At 40.2% G+C, this 19890-nt stretch overlaps 1 protein-coding gene across 3 annotated transcripts in view; it reads left to right on the top strand.

Annotated features, from left to right (window-relative positions):
* Window positions 1–19890, top strand: part of nek8 (NIMA-related kinase 8) — a 73067-nt gene that overhangs the window by 10577 nt on the left and 42600 nt on the right. For all 3 annotated transcript variants that reach the window (XM_072589777.1, XM_072589779.1, XM_072589778.1), the window contains exons 3-7: window positions 701–930; window positions 9266–9397; window positions 11314–11522; window positions 11715–11794; window positions 14038–14222. In XM_072589777.1, the coding sequence (XP_072445878.1) occupies window positions 701–930; window positions 9266–9397; window positions 11314–11522; window positions 11715–11794; window positions 14038–14222 (836 nt within the window). The remainder of the gene's footprint in view (window positions 1–700; window positions 931–9265; window positions 9398–11313; window positions 11523–11714; window positions 11795–14037; window positions 14223–19890) is intronic.

Genomic DNA, 19890 nt, shown 5'->3' with positions numbered 1-19890 from the left:
TTGGGGATGATGGAATGGAAGGCAAAAGCGTAAAGTTCAATAGTCCATTAAAGAGATACATGGAGAAGGGAAGTATTGAGTGTCCATTTACAGTACTGGCACAATTGTCACAAAATGGTTTCACTCAGCAGGAACACTACAGTGAAGGTATAATTGTAGGCAGAGCCAGAGCCTGACCTAGCACCTGGTTGAGACTTGTGGAAGAAAGAATTCTCAGCCCACCTCACTTCAGAGTTAGGTAGAGTCTCAATCTGGTTTTACACATTGCAGGGGGACAAGGTTTGTGAGAAGATTTGTAGCTCGGGTGCTCGTTGTTGTTTCCTCCGGCATTTATAGTGATTTGTATCCGCCGCTTCCGGTTGTCAGTTCCAGCAGACAGCTGGAAACATCACAGAGGCGCTTCACAGGAGGCTCCCAAGCACTGAGGATGTCATCTAGACAGGGGACGAAATGTCTGCAACACAAATTCCCAGCTCGGTGAACAGAACCACAACATTGCAGGGGGAAGTAATAACAACCGAATGCAACTTTTAAATTTGCAGTGTAGAGGTACTACCTATAGTGCAAATTCACCCATAACTAAGAAAAGGCTAACTAAAGAAAATGCTTTGTAAACCATCCTAGAGCACGGAAATATCCTTGTTGAACTTGATGTCTTGAGAGTTATTGTTAGTCATTCACTCGTGTTTTTTGATTTCAGGAGGTACTTTGGCTGACTATATCCAGAAACGCAATTCCCTGTTAGATGAAGAGACCATCTTGCACTTCTTTGTACAGATCCTTTTGGCCCTCCATCATGTGCATAACAAGCTTATTTTGCACCGTGATCTGAAAACACAGAATATCCTACTTGATAAGTATCAAATGATAGTGAAGATCGGTGATTTTGGTATCTCGAAGATTCTAAGCAGCAAAAGTAAAGCTTACACAGTAAGATTACCTTTTTGGGTCATCACCAACAATAACTCATAATTGTATAGCACCTTTTACTGCGCTGTAATATTCTACTTCTATGTTCTAGATGCTCATAAGGGGGAGAAAAAGCTGGATAGTATGGCGGTGACCAAAATCAAAGTGTTTGAGGAGACTTTTGGAATTGGTAACATAAAAAACATGTTCAGGCAGTGGTTTGTAGACTATCGAGTTCAAAAATGCTAAACCACCAAAAATGCTACGCTTCTGTGGTGTTTCCAACTGTCTGCTGGAACTGGAAGCGGCAGATACAAATCACTATAAATGCCGGAGGAAACATCACAGAATGCGATTAAGGTTAGAGTTGGAAAGCCAAAGGCCATTGCCATTTAGTGGTTGAGGGAGATTTGAAATCAAGAGGCAACAGGTAAATGAGAATGGATTTATTCTAGAAAAGTATTGAAGGTTGGTAAGATTGATAGAGGTACCAGGTTAAGTGTATGTGAAATGCAAGTGTTGATGAACAAATATTGATTGATTCAGAATTTCAATTGCTTATTTAGACATGTTCTAAAAACTATTTTTGATGAGATTCACAAACTGGGAGGTTGCGTGAGACTAAGCATGGAACTCAAATGCCATCGATGCTGTATTTAAGAGGCTTTTCAATTTGGAAAGCATCTTGTGGCGTATCTCTGCTCTCACAGCCAAGAAAACGAATTCAACAAGATGTTATACTTTTTTTTCAAAAGTGTACTTGATTCATGAAATTTATAAAGTAATGTTTCCATATATGTGGCATCACTTCATTGAAAGATCAGCATTTCTTGCCCAACCCTAATTGCCCAGAGTGCAGTTAAGGCAAGTATATTGTGTTGGTCTGGAGTCACATGTTGGCCAGACCAGGTTAGGATGGCACATCTCCTTCCTTGAAGGTCATTTGTGAACTAGATAAGTCTTTCTGATAATCAAAATTGGTCTCTTGGTTAACCTCAGGCTAACCTTCTTTTATTTCAGATTTTTATTTGGATTCAAATTTAAATCTGATTCGGTAGAAATCAAGCCCATGTCTCAGCATATTAGCTTGGGGTTCTGGATTATTAGTCTCGTGATGTTCCCATCAGACTGCTGTTTCCCCACTTCATAACAGTTCAAAAGTAACAGTATATGAAATGTAAAACAGAACAGTTCTTTTCAGTATAGTACAGTATTGGGCACTCTAAAGTCCTAATTACATATACAATTACAGCTTTTTAAGATTTTTATTCATTGTTTTCTAGGATATATGTGTTACTCACTAAGCCAGCATTTGTTGCTCATTACCTTTTTAGAAGGTGATAGTTGGACATTGTTGTAAAAGTTGATCATATGCTCCCAAGGTAAAGTAATTAATTCTTTTCAGAGGGCTAGTTTTCCCCGTTAAGTGGAATGAGTTAGATGTTCTGTAGTGAGTAACTTACCTCTGACTCCCCAAACCAGTCCACCATATACAAGGCACATGTCAGGAGTGTGAGGGAATGTTGCCTGTTGATTGCAGCTTGAACAACATTCAACAAAGCTTGACACAATTCAGAACAAAGCAGCCCATTTGATTGGCACCACATCCGCAAAGATTCAGTGCCTCCACCATCGACACTCGGTAGCAACAGTGTGACCAGTTTACTGTGCACAGCAGCAACTCACCAAAGCTCTTTCAGCAAGATCTTCCAATCCCATTTTTATCATCCAGAAGGATATGGGCAAGCAGATACATGAGAATGGCACCACCTGCAAGTTCTGCTCCAAACCACTCACCATCCTGACTTGGAAATATATCGCTGTTCCTTCACTCTCGCAGGGCCAACATCTTAAATCTGCACTCCCTTACCACATTATAGGTCTAGCTGCAGCAAATAGTCTGCAGTGGTTCAAGAAGACAGGTCACTACCACCATCTCAAGGGCAGTAAGGATGGGCAATAAGTGCAGGCACAGTCAGTAATGCATGCATTCCTTAATGAATAAAACTCAGTCAGCAGCAAACATCTGCATTCTGACTAAACTTAAAATCTCATCCTTTCAAATTTCAAGTTGCTGCATGACATTACTTGTTTCAATATCTTATTATCACCTCCATCTCTAAACCCTTCATTTACCTTATTTGCTTTTTGAGCATCCCCCTGGTTTTAATTGCTCCACCATTTAAGTTGTGCCTTCAGCTGCCTGTACCGCAATGTCTGGAATCATCTCCTAAAACCTCTCCAAGCCTCTATCTCTCATTCTTTCTTTAAGATGTTTCTTTGACCAAGCTTTTGCATTATCATATCTTATATGGATGAGCATCTAATTTTTCTTAACAATGTTTTGTGAAGTTTCTTGGTACATTTTGATATGTTAAAGATGCTGTATAACTATAAGATCTTGACTCATAGCAAGTTTTTAAATTATTTAAAAACATTTAAAATGATGACTTCTCTGTCACATAGTTGAAACATATTTCATCACCTTCTACAAAATATCTTCTAAACATCCTGATTATTTTAAGTATATGCTCTGTGCCTTTCAATAAGCTGTTTTCTGCTTTTTGTGTTTGAGTTGAAGCCATTAACTGAACTAACACAAGGTCACCATTTGCTCTTTGAATCTATAGAGATCCTGATCCAATTGTAATGGTTGACAGGTTCTCTTTGCTGTTGGCAAAGTTTAATAATTGACTGAGCTTGTATTTAGAAAGCCTTTGAAATGCAGCACCTTTTCTTTGCTTTAGAACATGCAGACTGCCAAGACTTCAATCGTGCCAAAATGATTTTGTGTACAAGCCAAAATAAGCACTTTATCCTTGAATTGAAACTGATTTATTCTCGAGCAAAATAGTCTGGATGCTAGAAGTGTGAAATAGAACAGAAAGTGATGGAAAATCTTAACAAACCTGACAGTTTCTGTGGAGAGAATGAAAGACTTAATGGGCTAAATTCTACGGGTAGTTCACAGGCAGGTAGACCTATAAATTAAGGCGCTGTGATATCAGTGCCTGCTCATTACATATTCACATTCCTCAGTGTGAAATCCAGTTCAACATTTCTGATTTGTGACTTATTATCAGAATTTATTCTCAGATGTCCTGGGGAGTGTTGCTGACAAAATGGAATCACAGGTAGATCGGATAGTGAAGAAGGCGTTTGGCATGCTTTCCTTTATTGGTCAGAGCATTGAGTATAGGCATTGGGAGGTCATGTTGGGAGGACATTGGTTAAGCCACTTTTGGAATATTGTGTGCAATTGTGGTCTCCCTCTTGGAAGGATGTTGTGAAACTTGAAAGGGTTTAGAAAAGATTTACAAGGTTGTTGCCAGGGTTGAAGGGTTTGAGCTAGGCTAAATAGGCTGGTGCTGTTTTCCCTGGAATGTCGGAGGCTGAGGGGTAACCTTACAGAAGTTTATAAAATCATGAGGGGCATGGATAGGGTAAACAAACAAAGTATTTTCCCTCAGTTGGAGAAGTCCAGAACTAGGGGGCATAGGTTTAAAGTGAGAGGGGAAAGATTTAAAAGGGACCTGAGGAACAACATTTTCACACAGAGTGTGGTGTGTGTATGGAATGAGCTGCCAGAGGAAGTGGTGGAGGGTGGTACAATTACAACATTTAAAAAGGAAGTGGGATGGGTTTATGAATAGGAAGGGTTTAGAGGAATATGGGCCAAATACTGGCAAATGGGACTAAATTTATCAAGGATATTTGGTCGGCATGGATGAGTTGGACCAAAGAGTCTGTTTCCATGCTGTATATCTCTATGACTCTATGAATCAGCATAAAGAAAGTTTTCATATAATGGGTACAAGAGGACACTCTCAAACTAATGCTAAAAGTATGTGTAATTACAATGGTTTGGTTTAGTTTACTTCATGTCAGTCACCAGTATTATTATGGACAATCAGTAGACTTTTGCGTTTGTGTTCACAATTGCATTTAATTCTGATCACCACATTACAGGAAGGATGTGGATGGTTTGGAGAGGATACAGAAGAGGTTTGGCAGAATGCTACTTGGATTAGAGAGTATGAGCTTTAGAGAGGCTAGAAAAACTCAAGTTGTTTTCCCTGGAGCAGTGGAGGTCCAGGGGAGACTTAATAGAAGTCTATAAGATTATGAGTTGCATAGGTAGGGTTGATGGTCAGAAGCTTTATCCTCTCCACCCTGCTCAGAGCTGAAATACTAAAATTGCATTTAAGGTTAGAGGGCGAAAGTTCAAAGAGGAAGGCTGAGGGGTCACCTTATCGAGGTTTATAAAATTATGAAAGGCATGGATAGGGTAAATAGACAAGGTCTTTTCCCCAGGGAGGGGGAGTCCAAAATGAGACGGCATAGGTTTATGATGCGAGGGGGATGACTTAAAGGGAATATAAGGGGAAAATCTTTCTGAATGATGTGAGTATGGAATGAGCTGCAGAGGAAGTGTTGGAGGCTGGTACAATTACAATATTTAAAAAGGCAGGGGGATGGGTATATGAATGGGAAGTGTTTATAGGGATATGGGCCAAGTGCTGGCAAACGGAACTAGAGTAATTTAGGATATCTGGTTGGCTTGGATGAGTTGGACTGAAGTGTTTGTTTTCGTGCTGTACATCTTCCTGTCTCTGTGTTAATCGTCTCTTGTTTTGTGTGGCACTTTGGAATACCAAATAAAGTACATAGGTATGTAGGCCTAGGTATATAGGCCATTTAGCACATTAAGCTGACCCTGTCATTCAATATGACTATGGCTAATCAAACACTTTCTGTTCAGTTTGCTTTAGAAGTTTATTTCAGTCATTGTTACCATTGACTTACAAGAAATAATAACGGGTCAGTATGACTGATCTTTAATGCATGCATGGCTGAGGAGCTCGTGTATGGGGGAAGGAATCACATTTTTGGATCATTGGAATCTCTTTTGGGGTAGAAGTGACCTGTACAAGAAGGACGGATTGCAACTAAATTGGAATGGGACTAATATACTGGCAGGGAGATAGGCTGGAGCTGCTCAGGAGGATTTAAGCTAGTAAGGTGGCGGGGTGGGACCCAGGGAGATAGTGAGGAAAGAGATCAATCTGAGACTGGTACTGTTGAGAACAGAAGCGAGTCAAATAGTCAGGGCAGGCAGGGACAAGGTAGGACTAATAAATTAAGCTGCATTTATTTCAATTCAAGGGGCCTAACAGTGAAGGCAGATGAAGTCAGGGCATGGTTAGGAACATGGGACTGGGATATCGTAGCAGTTACAGAAACGTGACTCAGGGATGGGCAGGTCTGGAAGCCTAATGTTCCAGGATACAAATGCTACAGGAAGGATAGAAAGGGAGGCAAGAGAGGAGGAGGAGTTGCATTTTTGATAAGGGATAGCATTATAGCTGCGCTGAGGGAGGATATTCCCGGTAATAAATCCAGGGAAGTTATTTGGGTGGAACTGAGAAATAAGAAAGGGATGATCACCTTATTGGGATTGTATTAAAAGGCGCCCCCAATATTCAGAGGGAAATTGAGAAACAAATGTGTAAGGAGATCTCCGCTGTTTGTAAGAAAAATAGGGTAGGGGATTTTAACTTTCCAGACATAAACTGGGACTGCCATAGTGTTAAGGGTTTAGATGGAGAGGAATTTGTTAAGTGTGTCCAAGACAATTTTCTGCTTCAGTATGTGGATGTATCTACTAGAGAAGGTGCAAAACTTGAATTACTCTTGGGAAATAAGGCAGGGCAGGTGACTGAGGTGTCAGTGGGGGTGCACTTTGGGGCCAGCGACCATAATTCTATTAGATTTAAAATAATGATGGAAAAGGATAGACCACATCTAAAAGTTGAAGTTCTAAATTGGAGGAAGGCCAATTTTGATGGTATTAGGCAAGAACTTTCAAAAACTGATTGGGTGCAGATGTTCACAGGTAAAGGGATGGCTGGAAAATGGGAAGCCTTCAGAGATGAGATAACGAGAATCTAGAGAAAGTATATTCCTGTTAGGGTGAAAGGAAACGCTGGTAGGTATAGGGAATGCTGGATGACTAAAGAAATTGAGGGTTTGATTAAGAAAAAGAAGGAAGCATATGTAAGGTATAGACAGGATAGATCAAGTGAATCCTTAGAGTGTAAAGGAAGTAAGAGTATACTTAAGAGGGAAATCATGAAGGCAAAAAGGGGACATGAGACAGCTTTGGCAAATAGAATTCAGGAGAACCCAAAGAGATTTTACAAATACATTAAAGACAAAGGGTAACTAGGGAGAGAATAGGGCCCCTCAAAGATCAGCAAGGCGGCCTTTATGTGGAGCCACAGAAAATTGGGGAGATACTAAATAGTATTTTGCATCAGTATTTACTGTGGAAAAGGATATGGAAGATATAGAATGTAGGAAAATAGATGGTGACATCTTGCAAAATGTCCATATTACAGAGGAGGAAGTGCTAGATGTCTTGAAACGAATAAAAGTGGATAAATCCCCAGGACCTGTGTACCCGACAACTCTATGGGAAGCTAGAGAAGTGACTTCTGGGCCTCTTGCTGAGATAATTGTATCATCGATAGTCACAGGTGAGGTGCTGGAAGACTGGAGGTTGGCTAACATGGTGCCACTGTTAAAGAAGGGTGGTAAGGACAAGCCAGGGAACTATAGACCAGTGAGCCTGATGTTGGTGGTGGGCAAGTTGTTGGAGGGAATCCTGAGGGACAGGGTGTACATGTATTTGGAAAGGCAAGGACTGATTAGGGATAGTCAACATGGTTTTGTGCATGGGAAATCATGTCTCACAAACTTGATTGAGTTTTTTGAAGAAGTAACAGAGATGATTGAGGGCAGAGCAGTAGAGTTGATCTATATGGACTTCAGTAAGGCGTTCGACAAGGTTCCCTATGGGAGACTGATGAACAAGATTAGATCTCACGGAATACAAGGAGAACTAGCCATTTGGATACAGAACTGGCTGGAAGGTAGAAGACAGAGGGTGGTGGTGGAGAGTTGTTTTTCAGACTGGAGGCCTGTGACCAGTGGAGTGCCACAAGGATCGGTGCTGGGTCCTCTACTTTTCGTCATTTACATAAATGATTTGGATGCGAGCATAAGAGGTACAGTTAGTAAGTTTGCAGATGACACCAAAATTGGAGGTGTAGTGGACAGCGAAGAGGGTTACCTCAGATTACAACAGGAGCTTGACCAGATGGGCCAATGGGCTGAGAAATGGCAGATGGAGTTTAATTCCGATAAATGTGAGGTGCTGCATTTTGGGAAAGCAAATCTTAGCAGGACTTATACACTTAACGGTAGAGTGCTAGGGAGTGTTGTTGAACAGAGAGCTTGGAGTGTAGGTTCATAGCTCCTTGAAAGTGGAGTCACAGGTAGATAGGATAGTGAAGAAGGCATTTGGTATGCTTTATTAGTCAGAGTATTGAGTACAGGAGTTGGGAGGTCATGTTGCAGCTGTACAGGACATTGTTTAGGCCACTATTGGAATATTGTGTGCAGTTCTGGTCTCCTTCCTATCAGAAAGATGTGAAACTTGAAAGGGTTCAGAAAAGATTTACAAGGATGTTGCCAGGGTTGGAGGATTTGAGCTATAGGGAGAGGCTGAACAGGCTGGGGCTGTTTTCCCTGGAACGTTGGAGGCTACGGGGTGATCTTATAGATGTTTACATAATTATGAGGGGCATGGATAGGGTAAATAGGCAAAGTTTTTTCCCTGGGGTCGGAGAGTCCAGAACTAGAGGGCATAGGTTTAGGGTGAGAGAGGAAAGATATAAAAGAGACCTATGGGGTAGCTTTTTAACGCAGAGTGTGGTACGTGTATGGAATGAGCTGCCAGAGGATGTGGTGGAGGCTGGTACAATTGCAATATTTAAGAGGAACTTGGATGGGTATATGAATAGGAAGGATTTGGAGGTATATGGGCCGGGTGCTGGCAGGTAGGACTAGATTGGGTTGGGATATCTGGTTGGCATGGACGGGTTGGACGGAAGGGTCTGTTTCCATGCTGTGCATCTCTATGACTCTATGACCTCAGAATCTTCATTGGTACCCAAGAGGTCTGTTTGCTACTCTATGTTTTTACATTTTAGTTCAGGTTTTAGGAGCTAGATGTTGGTGCGCTAGCTCCCAGTATTAACACTATACTTTCTGCTTTCTTTGGGCTCGTGGTAACCATCTAGCTATAGGCTTGTGAATCTATTGTGGGTTAATGAAAACAAATTTATCAAAATAATGGGTGGGGTACAATTGTATTGAATTGTGCCCTCTGTCTCTAAAGAAGAGGCGAGTTGCTCTAAATTATTTTGATTTACTAATCCAACCTATTTCTTGTGGTCTATTTAATGATGAAAATGTTGATTTAAATGAAGTCGGTGTTGTTGTTTTATAGGTGGTGGGAACTCCATGTTACATCTCTCCGGAACTGTGTGAAGGAAAACCATATAACCAGAAGAGTGATATCTGGGCACTGGGCTGTGTACTATATGAGCTGGCCAGTTTGAAGAGGGCCTTTGAAGCTGCTGTAAGAAACCATAGCTTTTTATGAACAGAATAAAATTTTATGATATAATCCTACTACAGAATGGGTTTTATTTCACATGGTGAAACCTCCTGACCAGATCATTACCTAAATCTTTGATTTCAGCGTTCCATAGCAAAAATTGATTAGTCAAAATACACAGACAAAATTTGATGTCCTCTATATTGTAAGATTTGCTGTTGTCTTTTGCAGTGTATTTACAATATAATGCAGAATTAAACCTTTTAAAGAGATTAGACTAAACAAACTGGTTATTCAATAAAAAGTAAACGGTTGCAGACTCCCTTGTCTTTGTATTGGAGATTGCAGTTAGAGGATGGATTCAGTACATGATGAATCAGGTACCATTGCTCTTGTTCCATTCCTTTTTTTTTTAAACTAAGACATATATTTAACATGCTTTGAATTACAATAGGAAGGAAGAATGGTTGTGTAAGATCAGGATCATTTTATGTTCCAATATAGGGAATGAAGTTGCTACCTTGTTGGGTAATTCTGGTGGATTGTCGATATTGAGCCAAGCATCTAGTTAAATTCAATAACGAAGCATTATCTCAGCAGTAAATTCAACTATTGTAAGATGTACATACAATTTATAACCATGGAAGAAAGAGTGTAATAAAGAGTAGCACAGTACAGAGCAACCTCTATTGATAGGTATGATAGAGGGAACCTTTTTCTAAATTTGTTTGTTGGAGGCAGACATTTCTAGCAGGGTCAGCATTTTTTTTCCCATCCCTGATTGCCCAGAGGGCTATAAAGACTCAAACATATTGATGACAGTCTGGAGTCACATGAAAGCCAGACTAGTTAAGGATGGTAGATTTCATTCATTACAAAATGTTAGTGAACCAGATGGGATTTTACCACAATTGACAGTGTTTGATATGATTGCCATTAGGCCAGATATTTATTGAATTCGAATTTCACCATCTGCCATTGTGGGGTTCAAATCCTGTGTTCCTGGAACATTATCCTCAGGTTTCTAGTCCAGTGACATTACTACTACTCCTGGTAGATAATATATATTCTCAGATACTCAAAAGTTTTGTCTTGCAATATATATATGGGAGTAAAGAAAAGTATCTTCAAAGTAATAAAAATTATTGGAAGTGGTGAAACAGATGAATGATGAGGTTACACATGCTGAAGACTTTGTCTTTAGATGATATTGGCAGCTGATTGGGACGACCAGTGTCAGATTGCATATGACTGACATTCTGTTAATTTTGAAACTGTTAAAGATATTGTTACTAATGAAGAAAATGGAAATCAAAACGAGAAAGGTCAGTGCTATTTGCTGAGATACAGCGAAATGTAACACTTTGACTCATTTCATTTTTTGAAGTTATAATAAAATGCTTTTGGCAAGATGAGAGGAAGTGAAAAGGCATACTGAGGTAATTAAGATTTTACATTAAAAATCTCGGTAGAGATTCTGGAAGATTTTTATGTTAAAAGGGCTGATAAATGGAAGGTAATGTACTGCCAGTGGTGAGACCTAAGAGACATCTCCACAATCAGGCTGACCAAATAACTCCTGTGAAGATGTTGATTCCTGTGGGTATATTTAATGCATCTTAATGTTGACTATGACATTTGTATACTATTGGAAGAAAATATAGAATGCAATGTCACCAGGAAATAAATAGATAAGCTCGTTTAACTTAACACACTGATGAAATGCAGGTTTTCTGTTTGAGGGATAAATCTGGAATGGGCTAGAATTGTAGTGTAACTTTGATATTTGAATAGAGTTATTTAATGGAGGTTGTTGGGATTGCTGGAATTTTGCAACATGCTGAGATTTCATTTTTCCACTGAAGCTTTAGTTAAATGAATGGAAAGAAATTCTGCAAGATGCTTTAACATCTATTCAATTTTGACTACCTTTTCAGAATCTGCCAGCTTTGGTGCTGAAGATCATGAGTGGTACATTTGCCCCCATATCTGACCAGTACAGTCCCGAGCTGCGCCAGCTGATCCTGAACATGTTGAGCCTTGACCCATCCAAACGCCCACAGCTCAGTGAGATAATGGCTCAGTCAATTTGCATCCGGGCTCTTCTGAATCTCTACACTGACATTGGCAGTGTCAAAATGAGGAGGTAAGTGGCCTGGACTAATTCACATCCTGAATATGCAGGTGTTTTATGTACCTTTTTTTATGATGCTTTTGAAAAACATTCAGTGAAAATTGAGGAATTTTGCAATAATAATTTCACATGTACAACTGTAATAATGAGTTTATCGGGGGGAATGAGTGGAAATTAAAGCAGGCTCCAATTTGATCTTGACAGAATTGAAAAACCGTTATCGACAGTTGCACCTGCTTCACACAGGCGGACTGGTGGAAGGGTAAACAGTGCTAGGTCAAGAGGTAAGGAAAGCTGTCCTGGAAGGGGAACTGTTGTATTCAAAATTAGTGATCTCTAGCAGCAGTTGGCTAACTACATCCATACTGTACCAGAGCAATGTTTATGTGCCTTTCTTCATTTTAGCACCTTTTCTTTATTCTTTGTTAGTATTGATTACTCGTCCCCAGTTGCCCTGAAAGAACGGTGATGGGCACCTCAGTGATTTTGTTTTTAATTGAGTAGTTTGCTAGACTATAAGATGGAACATTGAGTTATAGGAGGTCACATGAAAGACATTTACAAACGATTAGGTTTTAATGACAACTCAACAGATTTCACAGCTACCCAGCCAATCAGTTATCAAATTTATTGAATTTACTTTCATAAACTGACAGGGTTTAGGACTCATACTCATTAATGTGTATGAGCACTGCATCCATTGCACAGCCATGTCCTACTCTTTTCCCTCTCTTGACTCTCACACCCACTGTGTTCATAATTTGAATTGTGCAATTTTAACTGTCTTCTAATATACTTCTGCTATGTTAAGAATGCTCCCTATTGAGATATGGTCTGGGTGGGGTGCATTTCTATTGACTCTTTTTGGATGAGATCCAGCTGATACCTGGAATAGAAAATTATACATGTCTGGTAGTTACGTATTATTTACTGACCGGTAATATTGTGATGCAGGGACATGTTCATATTGGTCTTTTGCTCTGAGCAATGCCTGCGAGTAATTTGTGCAGAGGGATCCAGAGGTATGCCATGTCTAATTTATAGGCATTTGATTTTGATGTGAATTTTGAGTCTACTGTTAGTATGTTGCAGGTGGGGTGATATGGCACTATTACCAGCAAACAGTCTATTTTACAACAAAGTTTATTTGGTCAGCAAATCAAGATTGTGTTTTTCTGTGTAGATTGTATGGACTGCAGCAAACTGAACTCATGACAACTGCACCAAAGTCTCCAAATAAAAACAGGTTTATTTTTCCAGCAGAATATAGTGATTTGAGGATAATTTCATTATACATGTCATGGACATAAAATCAATTCCAGACATTATTGACAATGAGGGGAGTTTCTCTATAATCTCCATTTTGGCTGGGTAAAGTGTGTCATTTGAGATAGTCTTAGCTTAATTCTGTATGTGCACACTGATTGTACATGTTCACGTGGAAGTGCGGTGAGGGAGAAGGAGAACATTGGCTGCAGATATATCGTGAGAAGGATTAAGTCTGGGTGGATTTTGGGCCATGAAGGTAGTCCACATCCTTTGAAAGTAGTTTTTCAGGATCGATAGATAATCTGCCTTCACCTCTGCTCCTACAAAAGGATTTACCGTTCAATTCTTTATTTTTTCTCAGAGATAGTTTCATCTTAAATTTTCCTCTATTAATTAAGTATTGATCTTTACAATCTTCCAATTTTGCTCTGATTTTCTGAAGTAGGACAGAATACTGGGCGAGATAACCAGAGAACAGGACACAAATCAGAGGATATTGTGATCAAACGGGACTATTATTTTGGTCAGATTGTATAATATTCAATTCTTGATTGGGTGAACAGGAGACATTCAAATTCAGGAATTTGAATTATGAGAAAAGGCCTGAGTGACGTGCTTTTTAGCCATAAAATCTGCCATTTTAGAGGCAATCTTCAGGAATTGCATTAGGTAGCATTCCATTCTGTCAACTGTTTCATATGAAATTGTTAAGGTAGAATGGAAGTGGTGGAAACAAAGATTCAAATTGTAAAAAGAAAGCGAATTTAGAACCTGTGCCAGAATTTTTTTATTTCCCCAGTATTTTCAGCAGTTGGAATATCTGTTAAGCAGATTAATGGAAGCAAACGTAATGGAGTAATTTAGGAAATCCAAATGTGGCAAAGGGGGACCACGAGTCATTCCTCATCTGAACATATCTTTTGAAATAACTTACAATCTTCTTCATAATTAACCATGCTACATAATTTTGTATGATCTCCAAAGTCTGAGATTGTATTTCCATAGCCAAGATCATATAATTGAGAAGAGCAACATTATTTAGTGTAGCAGCTATAATCCCAATGTCACTGCAACTTCAGAACTGTTGCTATTGAAAATATTGTACATCTTGCCACCTAGATTCACTGGCAAGATTCATTCATGTTTTATCATGTATTAAATATTTTGATCTAAAATATATTTATATTAGTCAAAATATTGTAATTGCAATGTATTTAAACAGAATATTGCATTCTCCTTGTATTTTCTGTGATGACAGGTGGATTCCTTGCAAACTCCAGTAAATCAGGGATACCTCTTCCCCTTTCCACTGTGTATACTTGGGGGAGCGGAATAATTTCTCCTCTCAGGCTGCCAATGCTGCACACTGAGGTAGTACAGGTCTCTGCTGGGAGAACTCAAAAGGCAGGAGTGACCAGATCAGGACGACTTATCATGTGGGAGGTAAGCTTTAGAAAAAGTTGCAAATGCAGTTGCGTCGAAGAGATAAAGAAAGTCTTGTGATAAAATGTAAATTATAGTTACCAGCACTTAAAGCGAGTAAGCATACAATATTCTAGATTCAAACACCCTAGCAGAGTGTGAACATAATCGTGAAAGAGTTTTCCATCTTCAGAGATAATGCCACTCAGAAGTGGCGTTAGACTGCCTACCCATTCTGGTGGTTCAGTTAAATGCCAAAAATCCAATTGGGCAATTCAACGAAGCGCAAAGAGTTCATGCCATTTCCCTCAAACAATGCCAGAAATCTAAAATTATGCCTTGCGTGTTATATCATCTAATCAAAGCACTTTATGAAATTTATGGAAGAAGAATGATACAAGGAAAGAATAGGAAATGCCTATCTGAAGTATAAACACTTGTATAGGTAGTTTGGGCCAAATCACTCGTATGCAATGTATACAAGTCTTTAAGTCTGAATAGAACTTAAATTCCCAACAGTGTGCAAACAGGTCCTTCAGTCCAACAAGTCCACACTGACCCTCCAAGGAGTAATCCACCCAGACCCATTCCCCTACCCTATATTTACCCGTGACTAATGCACCCAACCTACACATTCCTGAACGCTATGGGCATTTTAGCTTGGACAGTTCACCTGACCCGCACATGTTTGGATTGTGGGAGGAAACCAGAGCACCCGGAGGAAACCCACGCAGACTCTGGGAGAATGCAAACTCCACACAGACAGTCGCCTGAGTTTGGAATCGAACCCAGGTCCCTGGTGCTGTGAGGCAGCAGTGCTAACCACTGTGCCACCATGTAGAATGTAATTGTATTTTTGAATTTGTGAAATGAAAATTATTTATAGTCTACAAATTGTATAAAATCATCAGCTCAGAACAAAGAACATAGAGAAGTACACAACAGAAACAGGCCCTTTGATCCACCACATCTGATCACATTGCCACTCCCAGTTAATCCCAGCTGTTTGCACATCGGCCAAGTTCCTCTATTCCCTGCTTGCCATGCGACTGCTTTTTAATTGTTGCTATAATATCGGCTTCTAACATCTCCACTGGCAGAACATTCCAGGCACCTTCCACTTTTTATGTAAAACACAAAAGCCTTGCACATCTCTTTTAAAGTTTCACCCTCTCACCTTAAACCTATATCCCCAATTATTTGATGTTGCCACCCTGGGGAACAAAAAACTTTCACCATCTACCCTATTCTTGCCTCTCATAATTTTAAATACTTCCATCAGGTCACCCTTCAGCCTCTGAATTTGCAGCGAGAACAATCCAAGTCTCCTTATAGCTAAGATACACCAATCCAGGTAGCATCCTGATAAAGTTCTTTTATACCCTCTCCAAAGCCCCACATCCTTCCTATTGTGTGACAACCAGAAATGCACATGCTACTCCATATGTGATCTATCTAAAGCTTTGTCCAGCTACAACTTCATTTGCCAACCTTTATGGTCCGTGATTAAATTCCATCTGCCATTTCACCGCCCAACTTTGCAACTGATCTTTGTCCTTCTGTATCCTTTGACAGTTTTTCTCACTATCCACAACACCTCCAATTTTTGTTATCCACAAACTTACTAACCAGACCACCTTCGTTTTCATCAAGTCATATATATTACAAAAAAATGATGTCCCAGCACTAATCCTTGCAGAACGCCACTGGTCACAGACCTCCAGTCAGACAAATATCCCTCCACAATTATCCTCTGTCTTGTATGACAAGCCAGTTTTGTATCCAATTAACTAACTAACCATGGATCCCATGTGATTTAAACTTCTGGACCAACCTGCAGTGAGGAACCTTGTCAAATGCTTGAATAAATTCCTTGATAGACAACATCCACTGTCCTTGCTTCATCAATCATCTTCGTGAATTTTTTAAGGAAATGACACAAATCTGTGAGACAAGACCCTCCCTCCATAAAGCCAGGCTGACTATCCCTAATAAGTCCATTCTTTTCCAAATGTGAGTGAAACTGCCCCTAAGAATCTTCTCCATTAGTTTTTCTGGCACTGATGTAGGGCTCATTAGCCTATAATTTCGTGGGTTTTCCCTGTTGGTCTTTTTAAACAAAGGAACAACCCGCCTGTGACTAAAGAGGATACAAAGGTCTCTGTTAAGGTCCCATCTGTCTCCTCCCTTGCCTTCCTCAGTATTTGAGATAGATCTCCTCAGGTCTCGGGGTATTTTTTTCAATTAGGGGAACGTTACTTGTGTCAAAAGGCAATGCCTAGATATTGATGGAGCATACTGCAGAATTCGCCATACTGCGGATGCTCAAAATCTGAAATAGCACAGAGATGGCTGGAGAAACTCCAGCAGGTTTGACAGTATCTGTGGAGAGAGAAACAGAGCTAATGTTTTATGTCGATGTTCTTCAGGACAGAAAGGTGCTGGAATTTCTTTTTTAATTTTGACAGAGGCTGAGGCCCAGTGTGGAGGAAAAAGGTGTTGTTAATAGTGGAGAAAGAAAAAAGGAGATTTAATTTGATTTCATTTGCTTTATTATTATCATATGGCCCAAGATACAGTTAAAAGTGTTGTCTATCATGATTTACAGGCAGATAGTAGTATATAAGTGCATCAGAGTGACAGAACACAATGCAGGGTACAATTTGCTGAGAATGCGCAAAAAGGAATCAACATTATCATTTAAGAGGTCCATTCAAAGGTCTGGGATGTGTAAGAGTTATAAATTAAGCTGTGAAGGGTGAAATGAGTCCTCTGTACGGATAGCAAAGTAAATGAGACACAAACAAGACAAGGCTGTGGGGAGAAGGGAAGGAGAGCAAGGAAAAGTTGAGAACAGACATTATGCGGTCAGTTTCTAAAGTTATAGAATTCAATATTGAGACCTTGAGAATGTAAAATATCTAATTCAAACTTGCATTGAAATTCATTGGAACATTGCAATGGGCCCATGACAGAAATGTTAATATGAGAGAAAGGTGGTTCATTGAAATAGCAAGTCACTGGAAGGTCAGAGTTATTCCTACGGACAGAGCATAGACCTTCTGCAAAGCGGTCACCCAGTCTGTGTTTGTAAATGTAAGGAAGGCTGCAGGATTTTCTGAACAATAAATTTGTGAGAGCAGGTATTTCTTCATAAGGAAGCAAATGAATCAGTGGATAACACATCTGTGTCATTCTCACACTGCACGCCTGGCCCACTCTGATCAACTGGTTAGGAATACCTGTGGGCAATAATGTCACCAGGAGCCTAATTGGCAGTTAGAGTTAAAATAATGATGTTATTTCACTGCATGTCCACAAGTTTTCCTGATGTAAAAACAAGATATTGATGGTTTGAAAATCGAAAAGTTTAAATAGTGCTGGAAGTACTGTGCAGGTTTACTGGCATTTGTGAAGAAGGCAGAAGAGTTTATGAGCAGAATCTTCCCAGACACTGAATGATGTAAACTTTGTGAAAAATGTGAGAGAATTGTGTGAAAAGCTACGCAAGTTCGATGTCTGGAACAAGTCATGTTTTTCAACTAAGATCTAGATATTGTGACGAGATTCTTGATAGTGAGTGGTGATGATTCCTCATTATCATCCCTCATTATTACTAATCCTGCCTCCTTAATGTGCACTCTCCTATTCTACCAATTGCCAGAAAGAAACTAGACATCGACAATTTCCAGCATGAAAATCAGAGTGGGTACCTAGCGACTACAGCCCCTCATAACCTCCATTTTGGACACCTGGCATCAACATCTCATGGCAGGGCACAGTCGATGGACAGTGACTGCATGCACCCCATGTTCGTGAATGCTGCCACCTGACATGTGACATCCTGTCTCCATCATCATGGCACATTCCCAATCCATTGACAGTATATTTCTGTACTACCATGCTGCACTTTGGAATGCACTGGCACCTTTCATTACACTGCTGCTTTAGGGACCTTTTGTGCACAGAAACAGGCAGTTGACACAGACTTGACCAGGCTTCATCTTGTAGTTGCCCGCTTGCTCTTTTAGTGCTTGATGCCTATCTGGATGCATGTAGCATCCCTGCCTTGCTTTGCCTTACAGTGCTTCATTCCCTCAACCTCACTTTAAAGGTTCACTGTATTTCTGTCTTGGCCTTACAGTTTATAATAGGTACAAAACAGGCAGTTTGACATGCTTGTCAGTTGTCATTAGTTGAGAGTGTGGACATATTGCAGTATGGCACACTGTTCTGTCAATATCATGTCTGCACAATATACATACATGTCAAACACGTGACCATGACTCAAGTTCTTACTCAAATCTAGGGAGACACCTGTAGGTCAGGGGGTCCTGGCACTGTAAGTAAATGGCAGCCTCCGATATCAGTCTAGAGGTTTGGGCATAGTTAGTTGGCTGGTTGGGGCATCATGATCTAGGTGTCCATATCTCTGCTGTTTGGGAATGGGCTAAGGTCAGCCCCTGGATCCTGTGCAAACACTCTGGTGAAATAGAAGAAATAGTTAGGGTGGTATACTGGTGTCATTCTAGGGTCTGGTCGTTCTTTATTCAGAGGTGTCTAGCTAAGATGCTCAAGAGAGTGGGCAATGGCCAGTCCGGCGGAAGCATCCTCTAAAAATTTAGAGGGAATTATAGGAGGGAGATTAGGAAACTTAATTGTTGGTATTAAGTTAGAATGCTGGCATGTGGAATGAATTACCATATTGAAGAGGGGGAAAACTCAAGATGGTAGAGCATGAGAGGGAAAAGGGTCTTGTGAAAGTTTGGGGGTGTTCTCGATGGTAAATAACACCCTGTTACAAGCCTTCAAGGCAAATAGGCTTCACTAGGGAGGGGGGTGTTTAGGTTTGGGGTTCTCCAAGAGACAGATCTGGAGCCTGAGACTCAGTGTTGAAGGACTGACTGATGTTACCTTCCTTCGTGCTGTAAAAAGTGCACAATGAAGATGAAAATGGCTGGATGCAATGAGTGGGTGGATTAAGAACCTTTTCCTGTGACAGAAGGGGCTTCAGGTTCCAACAATGTGAGCCCCTTCAAAGGGCAACAGCATTACACAGACACCCATATGCTGATGGTGAAACACAGATGTAAGCTCTTTGTGCTTTGTGATCCCTAGTCTTTGGTCTACATGTTCAGTCAAATTCTTTGCCCCCAAGTACTCCTGAAAATATCTTGCAGAAATAATTAAGGAATACCACTCATGTATGTGATGTAGTAGCAATGTTTATCTGCTTTGAAAGATGAGCATAGTTGCCAAAGTAGCAGTCTCTTGTGATTTACTCACTGCATGCAGGAGCTGCTCACTTCACAACTTGGACCATGGAACATCATGTCACACTAAAGACAGATATCCCTGTACCTTCAGTGTTGTAGTACCAGCTAGCCAGGGACACTTTTACATGATGGTGAAAAGAAAGCTTATATTTACAGATATGTTAGTGTATTTACTGTGACTTATCGTCCATGCCACTTAGGTGCCCTCGGAATATTGACTTTCTTCTTTTTCTGTCACTATGTCTGAATGCAGTCCTGGGATTTGCACCTGGATGGAGGAAGCCTGGCCTATAGTGAAGCCTATTTGCCTTGAAGGTTTGATTGGGTGATTCTGGGTTCACTTTTGTCTAGAAGGCCCATACATGCTGAGTATTTCCTGCCCAGAGGCAAGTGCACCTTTCTCAACTTGACCT

Source organism: Chiloscyllium punctatum, chromosome 19, assembly GCF_047496795.1.
Source record: "Chiloscyllium punctatum isolate Juve2018m chromosome 19, sChiPun1.3, whole genome shotgun sequence".
NCBI classification, from domain to species: Eukaryota; Metazoa; Chordata; class Chondrichthyes; order Orectolobiformes; family Hemiscylliidae; genus Chiloscyllium; species Chiloscyllium punctatum.
This window is presented reverse-complemented; position numbering and strand designations above follow the sequence as displayed.